The 20,718-nt window shown below is 43.3% G+C and overlaps 1 protein-coding gene across 1 annotated transcript in view; it reads right to left on the bottom strand.

Moving 5' to 3' along the window:
- Window positions 1-2,095: 2,095 nt before the first annotated feature.
- TNFSF11 (TNF superfamily member 11) overlaps window positions 2,096-20,718 on the bottom strand; it is a 34,032-nt gene continuing 15,409 nt past the window's right edge. Inside the window, exons 3-5 of the mRNA XM_032611541.1 lie at window positions 8,202-8,247; window positions 8,023-8,121; window positions 2,096-2,578 (exon numbers count right to left, since the gene is read on the bottom strand). Coding sequence (XP_032467432.1) covers window positions 2,157-2,578; window positions 8,023-8,121; window positions 8,202-8,247 — 567 coding nt within the window. The 3' untranslated portion in view covers window positions 2,096-2,156. The remainder of the gene's footprint in view (window positions 2,579-8,022; window positions 8,122-8,201; window positions 8,248-20,718) is intronic.

Below are 20,718 nucleotides of genomic sequence, written 5' to 3' on the forward strand. Positions count from 1 at the left end.
GTTCCTACAGCATTCTGTAGATGCCCAAGACTTGGAGATTACCACACTCTTACTAGGCTGGCTCCCCACTGAAATGAAGTTTCCTGCAGGGCAAGAGGAGTGCCATAGTATCCCCAGTGCCTGGTACAGTGCCTAGCACATAGTTGATGCTCAATAAAGAATGTGCAGCAAACAAGCAAATGAATGAATGAATGTTATTCACCTTTGGAAATGATAGAGTCATATTCTAGAAGCCAGGGTAGCTAATAAGGCTCTCTATGTAACAAGATTTTGTGTCAGTGGAGAGTAGAGAAATTCTCCAGTGGCCCCTCAAAGTTAATTTTTCCTTAAACAAAGAATATTTGGGACCAACAATTGGGATATGTAACAGACATTTTGTACGAATCCACCTCAGATTTACTGATAGTTTGAAAACAACAGGTGTATTTTGGTCAATGATCAAGTCCCACCCCCAAAAAGAATTGACAATGTTTTTCTTTGTAACCTCTGCCATTTTTCTCCTTTTATCCTGTTCCAACCATCAAGGAACATTTATCCACAAATGGCAAGTGCCTTGAATTATAGCTTCCTGTGTCTTCCCAAGCTGTTCATTTCCTTCTGTCTCATGTGGAGTAATCAACATGGGCTAGATGGCTCCCTCACATAAATTTCCATGAGGACAAGCATCCAGCCACTATTAATGCTTCTTCACTAGTAAGAGATACAACGTTCAGGGTTTCCTCCAGGTCAGATGATTGTTCTGCTGGGCCTTATGAACTTGCGCAAAGCACTATTTTTTCTCACGATATAAGCATAACAAACTTTTCTTTTTTGAGCGGTGGAGCCTCTGTGTTCTATCAGCTACATTCTTGCATACAAATCCCTTGTAAGTTATTTTTCAAATTCCAAGGTTCAGCAATTTAATTGAATCGGTTCCTAATTTTTAATTAAATCTGCATTTCTCCCGGTAACCTTTGGAAAGATAGAAGCCACATTACCATATTGGAGAGAAAGGATCACAGAGCACGACAGACATAAAAGAGAAGCACAAAATCACAAGGCAGACTTTCCTATAAATTTATTTTCATACCAAAAAAAAAAAAAAAAATTCTAAGGCGATGTTTTTATTGTATAGTATAAAATAACTTCCACTAAATTAAAAATGGAATTTTTTTTTTTTGCTATAAGCCACTGATAACTTTTCCATGAAAAAAATTTACAATTTGCAGCACCTGTAGAAAAAACCACCTGTTCAATAATTATATAAATACTGTTGACAGATCCCAGTAGCCCATTATGTATCCTTTTTGGCAATGTCAGCTTCCTAAAGTCAATTAGCTTCTAAATTTGAAAGGCACCTGGTGGCCAACATTCAAGGCATCCATTTAAATTTTTTTGGAAACAGACTTGAGAAGTCTGAAAAAATCTATTAAGTTAAAAAGAATGAAGAAGTATCATACAGTTGATATTAGCAAACAACATTTTTCCCCTTAGCTGCAGGTTTTCCCCAGGGGATTTACAAAGTGCACCAGTTAAATACGTCTGTACATTTGAAACATTAAATATGTCAACAGCAAGACACTTTTAAATATTTTGAATCAAATACTATAGCACAAATATAATTTACAATACTTTGCACAGAAAACATTACATCTGAAATATAACTTTAGATATTATATAAAAATACATATATTTTTTTCTCCTCATTAGAAAAAAGTATTTATTTGCAGGTTCCAGCATGGTGTAACAATTCAAAAGAATCTCACCCTTCAGATGGTCATCAGTTTGCAATTAGATGACCCCCTTTCCACTTCAGCCGCATCGTGGCATCTAACCATGGATTAGAGACAGAGAATTAACCCCTCCCATAGCCCAAAGGCAGTTTTTCATAAAGGCACCCATAATTGCTCCAATCTGCTTTAATTCTAGGAATTCATCACAAAATTTAAAAACCACTGTGTAAGAAAACCCTTAGATTGTAACACACCTTGAGTCCAACATCTCCCATTGGCTGTAAATACATTCGCTCCCTACAGAGTCAAAGGCATGGGTCTTCTTGTACCCTGTGGGTCATAGCTCTTAGTAGTCTCACACACCTACATATATCTTTCTTGGCTTGTTTTTAAAGTTTTCTATACATCCTAGGGAATACGTGAAAACGCTTCATAAAATGGGGCTCAATCTATATCTCGAACTTTAAAAGCCCCAAAGTACGTTGCATCTTGATCTGGATCCAGTAGTGAAGGGTTGGATACCTCAATGCTTATTTCCTCACCAGACCGTAGCTTAAAAAATCCCCCAACGTTTATGGAGTAAAAATGGAATTCAGAGTTCCCCGACCAGTATTTGGTGCTTCCTCCTTTCATGAGGGTATGAGAACTCGGGATTTTGATGCTGGTCTTGGTGACATACACCATCAGCTGAAGGTAATTCGCAGTGAGGTTTCCCGAAGTTTCATGATGTCGAAAGCAAATGTTGGCATACAGGTAATAAAAGCCATCTTGGTTAACTATTAGTTTTCCGTTGCTGAAAGTCATGTTGGAGATCTTGGCCCAACCTCGGTCATGGTACCAGCAGGACAGACTCACTTTATGGGAACCTGAGGAAAAGAGAGGCACGTGATTTAAAACCCACCCCTTCAAGGAGAAGGACATCCTCACAATTCTATGAGGTTGGAGAAAGACCTACTGGAACAGTCATTGTTCCAATGGGAGAATAATTTCTCAGAATTTATTTTCTAAAAGGGGAGTACCAGTACATTAAGAAGTACTTGCGCTCTCTTGCTAGGCACCCGAGAGGGGTCAAATACAAGATCTCACTTTTCCTGCCCTCAAGGAGCCTATAGTACACAAGGGATAAGTATGATATACGTTCAGACAGGAAGCAAGGCTCGGGCCCTGATAAGAAAGGTGTGGATATTGCAATGGGAATTCAAAGGAAAGAGATTACTTCCTCCCAGAGGGCTCAAGAACGATTTTGCTGTGCTACTGAACCTAATGACTTAAAGGAGGAATTCAGCCAACAGAAGCATAAAGGTCATTCAAGGTTGAAGGAAGAGAATCAGCCAGAGACAGTTGAAACAAGAAAGCAAGAAACAAGTATAGGAAGAGAATATCCACACTCCACGTGACTCCACTTTCTCTTTTAATTCATGGAGAGAGGTATATAGAAGGAGCTGAAAATCTGGGTCACAGCAACTTGGACCAAAAAGTCAAACTCTTAAACTCTATATTCTCATCACCATTGATTTTCCCCTCCTCCAATAGCCCAAATGCCTCCCAAGGTCACACGACTGAAAAGCTGCCCCCAGAGAAGTTCACAAGGAACATATCCTTGGCATTGTACTCCCCAGCTTCACAACTTCATGCAATCCTTTGTGCCCAAAGGATGGTAAAATCTCTTCTAATTATTAGACCAGAACTCTCCTTTAGCTCCTTCTCACGCCTGAAATGTGACAACCGATCTTCATGTCACTGTTTCTGGAGCAGCAGAAGTTTCTAGAAAATCTTCTAAGTCAGCAAAGTGTCCAACGCTTTGAATATTTCAGGTCTTTAGTGTACTTTACTAGGTCTTAAAAAATTGGGACTACCTCCATGATAAACTTCAATAATCAAATATTTATATATATACGGATACCTATTAGCCAACTGGAAAAGATGTCAGCTAGTGGGAAAAAAAGCTGTTATACTGTGGAAAGTCCAGAGTTTTCCTCCAGAGGATTTTGTAAACACTTATGCTAAGTTAAGCTTGTCATCTGCTAGGATTTCAACAAGGCAAAACAGAGCTGGGGAGTCTCAGAATGGGGTGGGGAGTAGTTTCTGCAGCCAGGGAGAAGTTCTTTGCCGCCTGTCACCCAAGAGAAATTCCCCACAGAATTTAGACTTCAACTGGATTCCACGGATCCATCAGAGCTGACAACACTTTGGCTAGAGTGGGTCCTTGGGAGATCTTTGTAGAACCAGAAACCCACACTGGCTAACTTTCAAGACTGGCCTGAATCCTGGGAAAACTTGAACACCTGCATCTTACTCTGGAGAGCCACAAAAAGGATAATGTCCTATTGTCCCTGGAGGGCTACTGGGCAGCTGGGATATGGTCTGGGGACCTCAATACCAGGCTGTTCCAGAACCAACTAGATGGTAGGGTAAGTGGAAGAAAAAAAGTGCAGCGGGGTCCAAGCTATGGTGGGGCAACCCCCCATCCTTAGACATGCCTGCAAAGGCAAAGAAGCCAATGGTTTCAATCCCTGTGCTCAGGGACAGGACAGATTTCCTGAACTGCACATCGTATCCACAAGAGGGCGCCCCAGCGAGCCTGAGAAGCCATCACAGGCACTGCTGCCTCCAGAACCCAGCACAGCGCCCTGCCCTTTTGCATCTGAGGTCCTACCTCAGATCATCCTAAATTAAAGCATCCCAGATGTAAATATCATTCCATGGTCCCAAGTGAGTCAAAATGAGACTGTAAGACTCTATGCATCACACCCTCATGAACACTAGCAAAGTAACTTCTCCAGGCTGGTAAACAGCCACCTAGTCCATTGACAGAGCTAAAAAAAACTCAAGGTGTTTCCTATCTCAAACCATCCCATGGTTACCTCCTTCTTCCCCTACTCTTGTATTCAATCCTTTAGGCAATCAATTATCGGTCTTATAGTTTATCTCCTATGACGGCCCTTAACAGATAGCAGCAGAATGACTAAGGTGACGTCTACCCTCTCGACAGGCTGGATCAGCTAGCGTTAGACCAAGGGCTCAGAGATACAGTCCAGGAAAGGCAGGGAAGGATGAAAGAGAGAGGAGAACACAGAAACCCTGACCGCATAGCACTCCTGTTGTTAGCTCAAGTCAAGTGGAAGGAGTGTCCTTATATCCTTCTAAACATGCCTATATTTATCCATTCGCTGATCAATTTCATCATTTAGTAAATATCTGAATGGTGCTTTCTACGGGCATTCACTCTATCCACAGTTAAGAAATGCATCAAGCAGTATACCCTCAAGGCACTCTGTAGTGGAGAAAAGAAGAAATGGGCACACCAAATGAAAAATATAACATTTTCATTTCTGCAGGTCACACAGCCCATGGCTGAAGTTCAGTTAAAGCACCTGCCAAGTGGAAGCTGCAGAAATTAGTGGCGACCACGTGAACTCAGCCCAGTGACAGAGGGCAGGGAGGGCTTGGGTCAAATGTGGACGGGCTGAGAAAAGGGAGAGGATTGCGATCGAGGGAAACTGTTCTAGCAAAGAACGGAATGCACACAGCACGCAGAGGAAAAGGGAGAAGAACCGTCAGTGTGAACTGGAGAGCTCATGAAGAGCGATAGTGGGAGAAAAGATGAGAACAGCCCCCCATCAGGTTGGAGGACCTCGCACAGCAAGCCTGGGCTTCCATCACTAGACGACCTTCAGCCTCCCCAGCCGCCCCAGCCCCTAGGGTCACTGCTATTAGACATTAGAGAAGAAGTCTCTCCAGATATTTAGCCTGAGCTGCCCTTAAGAAAGCCATGAATCCTGACCTCACAAAATACTCCCCAATGCATTTTATTCGAGAAGCTTTGAAATACAGTCAGTATAAGGCAGATTCTGATTTCTTTCTTATGTGTAAATAAGTACAAATAAGTATGGAACAGAGGCCCCGAATGAACGTGCAAAATTAAAGCCATCTTCCTCTGAAGTATCCAAACTGGGAGATAAATGGACTCAAGGAGTCATTGGCCAAGCCAGAGGAGCAAATTCTATCTTCTTAAACAGAAGCATACACTAACTCATTTCACTCTGTCTCAAGCTCAATAACCATCATAAAATAACCAGGAGTTTTGCCTTCTTTTTGGCAATGATTTGATGCAAGGTGCCTGGAGGGAGAGCTATGTAACTAAAACATGCTTGCTATTGATTGCCAAATAGACTTTGGCACACAGTCTAATGCAATATTTATCATATGCCATTTAAAATGAACTGAAAAGATAAATGCAGACTACAGCACACACAGCTGACAGATCAGTATTAATTTGATTGGCTTTGCTAACATGCAAAATAGTTTTCCACTCAGAAAATTAGTGTAGTTCCACGATAAGGCACACACATACACACACACGCACAGAAAGAGAGAGAGAGAGAGAGAGAGAGAGAGAGGAGAATTTGTTTATGAAGCAAATATCTGGGACAGTATAGATAGTTTAGGAAAATCTAAAAATCAAAGAGTTGGTTTCTCCTTTCTATGTCTGTAGTCAGGAAAAATTCCTTTGTGGCCCATACTATATTAGTGGCTTCAAAACTGCTTATTAAAACTTGGATTTTTTTTAACTCTAAGAAGAACTTGCCTTGAATCATTTTTGTAAAACAAGAAATAGAATATATAAAATTATTTAATTAAACTTTAAATAATGACAAATTACATTCACTAAGTTCTTACTATATGCCCACTTCCATATAAGCATTTTAGTATATAACCTCATTAAATCTTTATAGCTGTCCCATGACGTACAAACTGTTACCATCCCCATGAAGAAGCTGACACACAAAGGATTCCAATAATTTGCACAAGGACACCCAGCCAGGTAGTACGGTGGGACCTCAAACCCAGGCCATCAGACTTGAGACGCCCTGCTATTAAAACCACATTAATCTACTTCTTTCATGAAAAGAGGAACACAAGCGCTCTGAATTTACTCCCCTCTGACAAAGGCAACAGGCCACAAGATACTTATGTAATAACCTGTAGTATAAAAAGCATGGACTTGGGAATCAGCTAGAGTGGAATTCAACTTCTACTCCTGCCATGTTGTAACCTCGATCAGATAACTTACCACTAGGTGGACCTTGGTTTCCCTGTTTGCAAAATCTGAATGATAATCTCTACCTTGCAGGGTTGTAGTAAGGTTTAGAGATAATGGATACAGAGCAAAACGCCTGATACAAAGTGTGTGTATAAATGGTATAATAACAGTAATATTCCATTGTCACTCCATCCTAATGTTCTTTGTGACCTTTCTGATGCTCACCTAACCCGATGTGAAGTAACCAGTGGGGATTATATGATGGAAATCACTGGTACATTAGGTAGATGTAGACATAGAGCTCTGGGTTTCCTCATTTCCAAAAGATGATGAGGTCTCCAGTCTATTGAGCTAAATTCTTAGCCAGAAGAAAACGATAAGTCCCTGGAGAACGAGTACGTCTCATTTTCTAGAGGGCTGTTGCCTCTTAAATATCACTCTGTTCAGCTCCTGTCTGGAACTCTGCAGGAGATGGCTGAGTACATGACTACCTGGAGGAATTCATGCACCTCACAGGCCAGCAATGGGGATGTGTCAACTTTTGCTCGGAAAAATAGAGATGAGTATAACACGGGATTATCCTTCCCAGTTATGCAACCTCAACTAGCAGTCTTTTAAAATAAACTCACTCTGGTGATCTGAAAATGAATACAGTGATGATGTCCATTCTGGCACGATCGAGAATCACTGTTTCCATGATGTGGAAATAGATGATCTTTCTTCTGGTCTAGAAGTTAAGGGCTCTCAAAATTTTGCTAACAGGCTAAGAATAGGTCTGAGTATTCAGATGGGCTGATAAATGACTTTTTTTTTAACATCTTTATTGGAGTATAATTGCTTTACAATGTTGTGTTAGTTTCTGCTGTATAACAAAGTGAATCAGCTATATGTACACATATATCCCCATATCCCCTCCCTCTTGCGTCTCCCTCCCCTCCTCCCTGTCCCACCCCTCTAGGTGGTCACAAAGCACAGAGCTGATCTCCCTGTGCTATGTGGCTGCTTCCCGCTAGCTATCTATTTTACCTTTGGTAGTGTATATATGTCCATGCCACTCTCTCACTTCGTCCCAGCTTACCCTTCCCCCTCCCTGTGTCCTCAAGTCCATTCTCTATGTCTGCATGTTTATTCCTGTCCTGCTCCTAGGTTCATCAGAACTATTTTTTTTTTAAATTCCACATATATAGTGTTAGCATAGGGTATTTGTTTTTCTCTTTCTGACTTACTCTTGAAATATTTTTCAGGCTGGATATAAATGGAACTTACCTGATGGGATGTCAATGGCATTAATCGTGAGATGGGCAAAGGGCTGAGTCTCAGGCTCGTTCCTTTTGGCCAGATCTAACCATGAACCTTCCACCATGGCTGGAGATGAGAGAAGCCATGTTAGCTCAAAGAGGAGTCACCCTAGAGGTTTTCAAATATTTATACAGATCCGTGCTTACCTTTTTCTGCTCTGATGTGTTGTGATTTAACAATATGTTGCATTTCCTGCAATAAAAAGAAAAAAGAATCTTATTTATACACTCTTTTGATAAAGCAGTTAAGAATTCAGGACTGTCAGACATACAATAAATTAATCCTCTTTCCTTCAAAATATGCCGGAAGTACATAGGCAGTAAAATTTCTTGATGTCCTAAGTAGCTATCAAGGGAAGTTCACCCCAAAGAGTTATGTCGATGTGCTTAAAAAGTAGACTACACACATACCATCCAATAAAATACTTCGGACAATAAGAGGAAATAAAAGACAATGTAAATTATAAAACACGGAATCACTGAACACAGTTAAACATTTGTAGCAGGTACACAAATGGAGATGAAGTTAACTAGGAAAATAACAATTGCCACAGAATATATGACCCTCTTAAATTTTTAGAGAGTCTCTTTTCATGTCTGTTTCATTAGTGAATTCCTGTTATAATGTTGAAGCTCAGCCCATGAGAAAGAGAAAGATGCTTGGCTTCCAGTGGTTAATCTTTCATTTTAAAAGGTCACAGTGTATTTAAAGTACTACATGGAAGTCTAAGAGCTTCTTAGATTACCAATCATTGGCTTAAAATATCGCCACAAATAGAGGTTTAGAAGTGCAAGCCAGTAAAAGAAAGAACTCAAGTACATAAAGAACGTAGGGAATTGCATATCTCAATTTGAGCCCTGACAATGAAGGGTCCAATAAGTAACTGCAGACCCACCTGAATCAAGACCTTAGCTACCATTAAATAGTAAAGTGATGTGGATGGAACTTCAGGCTTTGACTTCAGTTCAAACCCCTCCTCAGTCACCTACAAATACTGAGGATATTAACAGCACCTTTATGATCGGTGGTTGTGAAGACTCAATGAGACGATGCATGTAGGCACTCAGCAGATGTATGGTAACTCCATACATCTAAATACTCCTAGAAACACTCTGGAGAGATTCCTAATTTCTCTGTTATTGGGGTGACCATCCACGCTAACTACCCCATCCCCTCATGATGTTTGAAAGACAGGCCAGATAGCTTAAGTTCTTGGAATGTCTGGAGAGAAGGGCTTTGAGATAGCTGATAGGTAGATAGAGAGAGGCTATAACAAAACGTAACTGTTAACAGTTGGAAGGGTTCTAGTGGTAAAATTACATTGATTCTTCTCTCTGCCTTCAAGACCCCCAAGAGAGAAGAGAATCAATTCTATTTTTTTTTTTTTTTTTCCCTTTTGCGGTACGCGGGCCTCTCACTGTTGTGGCCTCTCCCGTTGCGGAGCACAGGCTCCGGATGCACAGGCTCAGCGGCCATGGCTCACGGGCGCAGCCGCTCCGCCGCACGTGGGATCCTCCCGGACCGGGGCACGTGTCCCCTGCATCGGCAGGCGGACTCTCAACCACTGCGCCACCAGGGAAGCCCCGCTAACCACTGCACCACCAGGGAAGCCCCTCAATTCTATTTTTAAAGACCCTTGGAGGATAGCACAGCTGTCTTCAGTTACCTATTCTAACATCCTAAAGAAGTCACAGCATGACTGACTTTTAGAAGGAAACTTACAGCCTCATCCAAGGCTACTTCCTGCCCTTGCCTTTGACCCAGGGCACTGCCCTGCACAGCCCTGGGAGCATCTCTGCAGGAAATTCCAGGCAAATGATGTCTGGCTCTTTTGGGTTGTACAATGCAGTGGCCCTTACCAGGCTTTGTTCCTCTCCCCACTCCATCCAAGATTTATTTCTCTCCCCTACTGACTGCCAATCTCCCAAGTCTTTTCTCATGATCTTTGGATTCCCAATGGTACCCTGATTTCTGGAATTTCCTAGTTTAGTCTTCCCTGCATTCACAACAGGGATTTATATATGCACAATGTACCTATTATACATTGTGTATACATTTATATATACACAGTGTATCTTTTACCTTTATAAGTACATAATACATTACATATATAATATATATATAGTGTATCTTTATTCATTGTATATATCTTTTTACATTTATAATGGAGATATAGACACACACAATGTTTACTAAACATTGTATATAGCTTTATACATTTATGATACAATATATCTTTAGACATTGTATATCTCTTTATATACTTATATATGTGTATATAATGTAACTTTATCTGATTACTATCTCTTAAAAGATTGGAACAAATAGGAACCTGGGGCTTCCCTGGTGGTGCAGTGGTTGAGAGTCTGCCTGCCAATGCAGGGGACATGGGTTCGTGCCCCGGTCTGGGAAGATCCCACATGCCGCGGAGCGGCTGGGCCCATGGGCCATGGCCGCTGAGCCTGCGCGTCCGGAGCCTGTGCTCCGCGGCGGGAGAGGCCACAACAGTGAGAGGCCCGCGTACCGCAGAAAAAACAAAAACAGGTACCTGGATGACAGTATTTCAGAGATTTAAAGCTACCCCTCATTTTCCCTCTAGCCCCGACCTGCCTCATCCTCAGAAGGAAGAGGGGAGAGGGAAGAAGGAAGCAAAGCAAAGTATGACATATGCCTACAAATGCCTGCTTGGTGCTTTTCTATTGAGAAAAGCACACTTATTATCGAGAAAAACAAGGTAAGATCCATTTTGCTAGCTCAGTGGTTCTCAACCTTGAACATGCAGCACAGTCTCCCAGAGGGCTTGTTGAAACACAGTTTCTGATCTGCTTGGTCTGGGGCGGGACCTGAGAATTTGCATTTCTAACAGACGAGCTGGTGTTGCTGACCTGGGGCCTCCATTTGAGAAGAGCAATCCCTCTCACATCCCAAAAGATTTCAGAGATGAGCAAATCTGAGATTTTCTTGAAGCTTGAGACCAGGCCAAAGGAGCAGCAGACAAAAGTCACTGATTAAGTGGGCAGGGAAAGTTTGTTCTCTCCTACCTGGGAATGAACTTCTCCTGCCCACTTAATCAGCAGGTGCTAGGTCAGAGCCGTCACGGAAACTTTTCAAGAAAATTCAATAACCAGTGCCATTCAGAAACACTTTCAATGTCTGCTTAAAAAAAAAAAAAAAAGTGTGTCATGACCCAAGATGAATTAAAACTTGAGCTAAAGGCCCATGAGGTAATGCTGCTTTCATGTTATATATTGTTGGGTATCCAAGAATTGCAATTCCTCTCATGAAACCCTACAGGGAAGTTTCCACATAAAAAACAAAGTAGTTATGTGTCTATAGCCTCAGGCTACAAAAAAATGTAGTCTCAGTATCTGTTCTTATATCCCTACCCCACCCCAATCTTTTGAACTCAAGATCATTGTTATTTATATGCACAGATATCAACCAGGAACGTAACATTCTTCTAAGACTACAGTTTTAGGGTACCCTGGCCCAACTCCAGCCAGTCTAACTCAATTAGTCTGATGTTGACTTGGTAGCTTTTTACAAGAACCTCCCCAGGTGATTCTAATATGCAGCAGGCGTTGAGAAACATTATTACTAATTGAGCATTTCCGTGAATGGTTGCTCGGCGACAGCTCTATTTAGTCCTAGATTTATTATATCCTCACGATTTATATATATTCCAAGTGTTGAAAATTAAATCATGCCTTACAGGTGCAGCCAGCAAAAAGCCAACTATCTCCCCTTGTGTTATCCCGTTTGATTCACATTAGAATCAGAGGCTGGGTAACTACGACTAAGCTCACTTTTCAGACTGGAAAATGGAGGCCAAGGGAGAATAAGGATGCCCCTAACAACTCTGGGGCTTGAGCCTACACCTTCCCAGTCCTCTTCTAGAGCTATCGGCCCACCCCCCTTCACAAGATGTGGTCAACGAGTCTACTCCTAGAAGCTGGCAGGAAAGTATCAGTGGCCTGTGATGGGGTTCAGGACATGCTACCCCCAAATATGGTGCTTTGGCAAGTGGAATATTTTAAGCTAAAGGATCTTGGGAAATGGCAGAGGCAGGAAGGACTACCTGGCTTTGTCCTTCTCCCCTGAAGCAGGTCACAGACCCTCACGGGAGAAGTGCCTTACCACTGGGAAGAAAGGAGCATCTTCATCTCTTAAGACGGGAGGACGCCTAGAGGAATCTGAAGGAAGAGGCCTTGCTCTGTTTGCCCCAGTTTACCATCCTTAGCTCAGACCCTGTCCTGTCCTGTCCTGTCTCATTTTTCTACACCTTTCCACCCTTCACCAAACTGGGTATAAAAACCACTCAGCTTAACTATTCCTATGGGTCTTCATTTCCTAATGACGCATTTCCTGCATCACATAAAACTTACATTAAATAAATTGGTATGCTTTTCTTTTATAATTTATCTCTTGTCAGTCTAATTTACAGGGCCCCGACTGGTGAACCTAAGTGGGGAGAGGGAAGAAATTTTTCTTCCTTCTCTATACCTGTCAGGAAATTCTTAGAGGGTGGTCCCCTCCCTGAAGTAGAAACTCTGAAAGGAGACCCACCTTGACCAGGGATCTGACAAAAAGGAACGTCAACATCAGGAAATATGGTCTCAGAATTCTTGGCGAGGGGGCTTCAGAAAACAGCAGGCTCAGAACCTGCCAAGACTTGTTCAGAGCTTGGCTGGTGAAGCCTCCGAAGTAAGCCATGAGGGCCCTGGACATGGGGGCCTCACGTCTCCAAATGTGACTCCATCAAGGCCACTCCACAGAGCAGGGCCACTCTGTTTGGTCATTTTTGTCAAAGATCAGATACTTTGCTACATACATACCAAGCACAGTTTTCTCTTGAATGGCCCCCTAATATTTTTAATTTTCAAAATTATAAGAAAGTCTTCTAAAGGAGTACCCAAACTTCACCCCAACAGACAATTCCATTTATTTCCTAAGCTTTGCATTTACGTTTATTTTCATCCACAGTAGTCCTCTTCTTTTGTCCCATTAATTAGAGTGTTTTAAAATTTGCAGAGTTCTTTAGTTCCAAATTGAATCATTCAGACGTTGCTTCTGGTTTCTTTGAATGTAGAAAGTTCTGATTCATCTATTAATAATTTGGGGAAGACACTACAAAGAACATCCTAACTCCTTTCCTCTGAACAAATTATTCAGATGAAAGAGATCTTTTAAAAAATGTTAGATGTGTTTTATCTTATTTTATATCCGGCTGTAAATTAGAAAAAAAAAAAGTTAACTCTCTGGATGCACGTTCAGTGCACTCATATGTTGTCTACACTCTCAGAATGCCCACAGCTTTGCATAAAGAAGTATAGGCAGTTCTGATACACCTCCCAGCAAAGAGCCTCCAACAGAAGCCAGAAACAGTTTCCAGGGTGAGAAAGCTGGGCAGACAGCCCTCTGTGAGATCTTCTCTTGGCTGAAAGTACTAAAGAGAACCCAATGCCCTGCTCCCCAGGAAGATCAGCGATCGACCTTCTCAGAATAAAGCATGTTTAGCATCTGTCACATGCAAGGACAAAGAAAACTAGCCCCTGGTTCCCAAAACCTACTCGTGACCATTAGGATCACCTGTAAGTTACTAAGAAAAATCCCATGAATGAAGGAACTTATTTATGGTCACACTGTAACAAGTAGGCTTTTCAGCGAATTTATGCATTTCTTAAATAAGCATAATTTGCGCCTAAATTATGAGAGCTTCACTCAACCCTTCAAAACAGGACAAAAAGGAAAACCGACCTGGTAGACAGCCAAAGAAATCGCTGCCAGTTCAAGGATAGAAGAAATCCTCTGACATACTGCTACCTAGTGGACACTGTCTAACATTGCCAAGCCTGGGCTCCCACAGCCAGACCTCGCAGATTTGAAACTGCCGTTTCGCCCCCAACTCCAAAGTCTAAAAGCAAGAGAGATGCGGAAGTTTCACAACATTTGAAAATCTGCTCCTTGTGGTATCTTCCTATTTAGACTGCACTGACTTTTCGTCTTTGCTGTCCGAGTACATCTGAACAGACAAGAAAACAACCGGTATGATTTTTCTTTCCTTTTTTTTTTTTAATTTCGACTTTTTATTTCACTCATAGAAAAAATGTTGGGATTTCACAATCTCTCCTCCAAGAAAGAAAGTACACAAAAGATCAATATGATTGTGTAACTGTGGTCTCTAGGACTGCTTCTCTTTAACTTCTCCTGAATTCAACATCCCAGAAGTACAATTCCCAGGAGTGTGACGGGGAGACTGCTGGGACAGGCTCCCTTGGACATCTTTAAAAAATATTTTTGGGGCTTCCCTGGTGGCGCAGTGGTTGAGAATCTGCCTGCTAATGCAGGGGACACGGGTTCGAGCCGTGGTCTGGGAAGATCCCACATGCCACGGAGCAACTAGGCCCGTGAGCCACAACTACTGAGCCTGCGCGTCTGGAGCCTGTGCTCCGCAACGAGAGGCCACGACAGTGAGAGGTCCGCGCACCGCGATGAAGAGTGGCCCCCACTTGCCACAACTAGAGAAAGCCCTCGCACAGAAACGAAGACCCAACACAGCCAAAAATAAAAATAAATAAATTAAAAGAAGGCTCAACATTTAAATATATATATATATATTCTGGGAACTTTTTTCAAAAGAGGGAGGAGGGAGACATCCCAGAACTGGCTCAGTCTTGATATATCAAAGCCACTTAGGAGAGATTGTACTCCGTAAGAATAAATATAAACACCTATCAGTACTTTCAACTTCTTTTGAGTAATTATGGGAATTTTGCTCCAGGTTAATTTAAACATTTACAGCAGGGCTTCCCTGGTGGCACAGTGGTTGAGTCTGCCTGCCGATGCAGGGGACGCAGGTTCGTGCCCCGGTCCGGGAAGATCCCACATGCTGCGGAGCGGCTGGGCCCGTGAGCCATGGCCGCTGAGCCTGCGCGTCCGGAGCCTGTGCTCCGCAACGGCAGAGGCCACAACAATGAGAGGCCCACGTACCGCCAAAAAAATAAAAAATAAACATTTACAGCAAACGCTTAAGCCAGCCTTTGCAAACTCAGCTGGATAACTGCCCCAAACAAGACTTTGACAGCATAGCAATTCAAGCGCGAATGTTATTAAATTGGCCTCAGTTTGTTTGACTGAAGTGTTTTTTTTTTTTTTTTGGTCTTACAAAATCATATGTATAAATAGATTTAAATTTGCACTGAGGACACTCCCAGCTGTAAAGATTCCCTGCAAAAAGGTCAAGTTCCTGGAGTCTGGCCTTATCAGACTGAAAATCCCACGTGTTCATTGTGATGTGAATTGTGTGATCCATGTGGGACCTGTCAATCAGCACAGGAGAAACAATTTGTCTAGCCAGATGCTTCCAGAAACCACTGGCACCAGCTCCTACCTGGGGTCTCAGGTGGCTGGCTCCCCCTGCAATCCCAGTAGCAGCTGCAGGGACATCTGGCTGGTTGAACAAGGATTTAACACCCCGTTTGCCAGATATAATACAGGGTTCATACACTGTTAACATATGTAATGCATTCATTTTAACATCTGAAAGATACCCTTCCTGTAATTCTTCTCCAACCTAGTTACAAGAATAGTGTTTTCATCAGCTGAGTTAGCACATAAATGCCACATATGGGTTGCTTCTGAAAATGAATAGGCAGTTTCCTAATCTTGCAAAGAAATCCTGCAGACTTCCACCTTGTAAATAGCTCAGAAATCCATCCTCTCCTCTTCAGCCAGAGGACCACTGCCTTCCTTCAAGCTTTCATCATTTCTCATTAGGATTCCAATAATAACCTCCTACCTCCTCTCCTGATCTCCTGATACCCTCCAACTGGTCCACTGCTGCTAGAAAAGTCCGCGTGCGAGGAAGCCCCTTCTCTTCTTTTTTGAAAGGTTTTTAAAATTCTTATTGAAATATAGTTGATTTACAATGTCATGTTAGTTTCAGGCACACAGCGAAGTGATTCAATTATATAGATAGATGATAGATACTTTTCCATTATAGGTTATTACAAGATATTGAATATAGTTCCCTCTGCTATATGGTAAGGCCTTGTTGGTTATCTATTTTATATATAGTAGTATGTATATTTTAATCCCAAACTCCTAATTTATCCCTCCCCCTACTTCCCCTTTGGTAACCATAAGTTTGTTTTCCACGTCTGTGAGTCTGTTTCTGTTTTGTAAATAAGTTCATTTGTAGTATGACAATACTACAAATACTACTTAGCATGACAATCTCCAGGTCCATCCATGTTCTGCAAATGGCATTATTTCGTTCTTTTTTTATGGCTGAGTAATATTCCACTGTGTATACATACCAAATCTCCTTTATCCATTCCTCTGTCAGCGAAGTCCCTTCTCTTCTGAAAACCCTCCAGGGGCTGCCTGCAGAGTTCAGGAACAAGTCTACGTTCCTTACCTGGGCTTATAAGGCCCTGCACGACCAGGCTGGTTACCATTCCAGACTCTCCAGCTATTCCTCCCCTGCACCCCCAAACTCCATCACCCCTGAGGACACTCTGGACACTCAAGCCACACAGAACTACTTAGAGTTATTTCTGTCTGCAGGTCTCCTGCCCTCCCATCCATGCAGACTTGGCATACAACTGCTCCCCTGGAGAAATGTCTTACAGTCTTATCAATAGCTCATCTTTAATTGTAAAGATTTTTTTTTCCCTTGGCATTCTTGGCTCACAAGGCACCGAAACAATAGCCACCAGGTGTTGTGGAGCAACTAAAGAGACAGCATTAGAATTGATGCCTTAGCTTCGCTTGCCTGCTCTCCGAAAGCTCACGTGGAACTTCCAATCCACGGGACCTGCGGGAACACTTTGTACGCACCTGGATGGAGCTGGAGGCCCCCCCAGCTTGTCATGAAGAGTCAATGGTGACAGTTCGAAAACACCTCAAAGCAAAGAACTTTAAGAGCAGGAGACATTAAAGGTTCTGTCACCTAAATACATGTTATTCAACTAGAGTGGAGCCTGTGCTTCTCAGCCCAGATCCCCTGGAGCAGAGCCCTACAGGGCACCGGGCACCAGCAGGGAGAGGGCAGGAGCATTGGGAAGGGGGAAGGGCAGCTCCCGGCCAATCCCCACAGGGGAGGGGGAGGGGAGGGGAGGGGGAGATAGGAGGGGCCCAGGGTCCAGCAAGTGTCGGGGCAGGGGAGACAGTAGATAAGGCATAAGCCTCCCTAATCCTGAAGGTGAGAGACTTGAATTTGTAACTTTACCCTCTCGTCCCTAAAATTCTTTATTTCTTACTATGAACTACTGATTTAAAAAATTCTCTCAAAGTCTTCTCCACAGGATTCTATCTCCCCCGCCCTCATGCACCCCACTCTGAACCCCCTCATCTCTTTGTCTCCTCACTGAATCAGCCACCAACCCACGACCATCTCTGGAAATTCTCAAGAAAGAGCTTTACCAAGAAAAATGTGGACTGGCCTCCTCCTTCCACCCCACATACAGCCAGCGAGGGCTCATTTCTCCCAGAAGTCTGCTGATTGGAAAAGACACGTCTTTGCACACACGTAATGTACTCTACCCACCGAAGGGCTAAAGAATAAGGTGCCCTTGTTTTCCTAAAGCAGAGTAATGCTTTCCCGCAGGGCGATGGCTATGCTGGGAATAGAAAATTAGTTTTATTGTTTAAACCTTCACGGTTTAAATGAGGAAGTTTCTGCTCTAGGTAGAGGTCCCTTCGGGTTTTCATAAAGTAGCCCTATGACAGCAATATTAGTCTTCATAAAGAGTCCGATTTTACAGTGTCTTGAGCTAGGGTACTCATTTATAAAGTTTCATCTAAGGGCTTGGCAGGGTAACTGCAGTGGGGAATCTTGGGCTAACTGTGCTATTTACCACGTCTCTGCTCTCTTTTGCCACTTGAAACATAATTACGCCACCTCACATTGGCAGAGCTTCTGACATTCACAAAGCCCTATCTCCTCCGTAGAAGGCTTACTCTCACATCGACTCTTCCCCAGTATTTCTGACTCCTACAAATGGAACTAAAGGGGAACAGTGGTACCAGGCCAGCCACTGTGGACCAGTGAGGCCAGGGAGGGAAGGGGCAGGATGGCCGTGAAGGTCCTCCAGACTCAAAGTCCCTATATGGTGTTCATGCCCCAAAGAGGGAAGACGCTCCCTCTTGAAGAAGCAGGAAAAACACCACACTTGGGAGCGACCTCCACCCCTTGATGAGGAATCTTCCAGGCACTGGTAATGTGGCTATAGCTTCTGACAATATTAAACAACCAGCCAACTGATGACACCAAGAGCAGGGGTGAGCACAGATCACTCACGTATTCATTAAACGTGTTCTTTAAACATTAACTGAGCGCCTACTCACTGTACCTGTCATTGGCTAGAGAAACCAAACATCACATAGTCTCTGTCCTTGGAAAGCTCACATCTGGGTGAGTCAGACCCACATCCAGCTCCTGGGGTCAATGCTATGATGGGGTGAATACAAGAAGCCCTAGGTGTGCACAAAAGGGGCCCCTAACCCCAAAGGTGGGCAGGCGGGCATCATTGGGGGACTCTTTGGGAAGTAATGCCTGAGCTAAATTTTGAAAGACAATTAGAAAACTGTACACAAAGAAGAGCCTGGAATGGCACATAAAGAACATGTGCAAAGACCCATAATTCATCCATCCATTTCATCCATCCATCCATCCATCCATCCATCCCACAAAGCTCACTGATGGCTGCTAGGGCCAGATGCTCTGAAGGATGATAAGATGCTGCGTGTCCTGGACGGATATCCTCTCCGCCTTCACTGTGTTATTGGCTGTAGCAGGGGGGCGGGGTGGGGTGGGGAAGGGAACAGCCAGGTTAGGGAACTTCTAGCACCTTCCTGAGGTGGGTCCACTGAGCACAAGCTGAGGTGGGGTGAGGAGATGGAACCACAAGGTAATGAGCCTGGAGAGGCTGGCGTTGGAAGGAGAGTTCCAGAACACTAAAGGCTTTGTGTTATGTGTTCGGCAGCTCAGACTTTATCCTGATGACTGTAGGGGGTCCACCAAAGGATTTCCTTAAGTAGGAAAGTAAGATTTGAATTTGAGAAGTCACTCAGCTGTGGAGAGGATGGACTGGAGGTAATGTGAGTAGGATGGGGTAGGACCTACTCAGTAGGACCACTTGCAGTGGTCCAGATGCAAAATGACAATGGTGATGGTGACACCTGTGTTCAGGTGACAACAGCAGTGACACAGAGTAAAGTATGTGAAGGTTTAGTAAGGAGGTAGAATTCCCAGGACGGGGGTGAGGTGAAAAGCCAATGAGTAAGTGTCTAAGACCATCTTCTGGCTTCTGATTCGGGGTGATGGAGATAATATCATAGTAATTCACCACAAAAGGGTAGATCAGATGAGAAGCAGGTACAGGCACCGAGGAGAAGAGATTCTGAGTTCACCTCAACTTTCTGATGAAGACAAGCCTTACAGTTTATAATTATCAAGATTATTTTTACTGCTGCCACTGCTGCTGTTCCCACCTAGTGTTCTCAAAGGGCAATGACTAAGGACTGGGGTAGCACCCTCGTGATGAGGAAGCTACGAGAGAATGGACCTCTCCAGACCCTGAATCTCAGAAAGTTCAAGCAAACATTTATTGTCAGGTCATCTCAGATACAGACTGTTCTCTGCAACTTCCAAGACCCGTCTTCTCCGCACAACACAGGCTGAATCCTACCTCTTAAATATAGTCATTCATTCATCAGTGGCTCCCCTGTCCTCCAGTGGCCCTCAACTCTTCTTAGGATGCTTAGAACACCTCTTTGGTCAGTATCCACCCTGAAGCCTTCTTGTAAAGATGGGCCAGCCCTCAGCCCTTCTAAAAAAGGATTTCCCACGTCACAAAGTCTACTCCTAAACAACCAAATCAGAATCTTCGTAACAGATCTGGGAAGCTTTTTCTTTCTTTTGTAAATAAGGTCCCCAAGTGATTCTTAAGATCAAGCAGGTTTGGAAAACGCTGCTCTAGGGCACGCCATTCTCTCCAGTTCCACAGGCTGTACTTCTCCTAGGACGAGCCACTCCTGGTGGAGCAATCCAACCGTCCTTTACCAAGTCCCCTCCAACTGAGCACCCTCAGTCTTACTGACTTCTGAGCTCAGATCTTAGCTCAAATCTTAGCTCAAGATCCCCATACCACATAACGAGATGCTCCTCTTTCAGGAACGTCCTTCTTCTTCTCTGTTTCTTTAAAAATGTCAAGCCAGAATATCTTTCCTTCCACCCTGGAGTACTTCTAGCACGAAGATAAGCCCACCTCTGACAACATCACTCCCTGGTTATTTCCCTCGTGCAGACCCTCCTGCCTTTTGCCCTGGGTCTCCCCTGAGATTGAGCGCATCATGGCCAATGGCCCGTTGTTGGGCAAAAGGCAGTAGATGGCCTTGGTTTTGCAGGAAAATTCTGTGGGTCATACTTTGGCTTTCCCATAAAGGCAGCTTTTATAAATGCTAGATATGATTGGGGTTGATTGAATTGCAGTTCCCAAAACTGTTATGGCAGAGATGAAATCCCATTGGAAAACCACTACATGACTAACATCTTGATTTGGGAACATCAGTGCCCCCAAACCCCAAGTTGCCTTGTGGGTTTACAAGAAACTTTCTTGGGACACATACTCTTATATACAAAGGCAAAGAGATAATGAA

This window comes from Phocoena sinus, chromosome 18 (assembly GCF_008692025.1).
Source record: "Phocoena sinus isolate mPhoSin1 chromosome 18, mPhoSin1.pri, whole genome shotgun sequence".
NCBI classification, from domain to species: Eukaryota; Metazoa; Chordata; class Mammalia; order Artiodactyla; family Phocoenidae; genus Phocoena; species Phocoena sinus.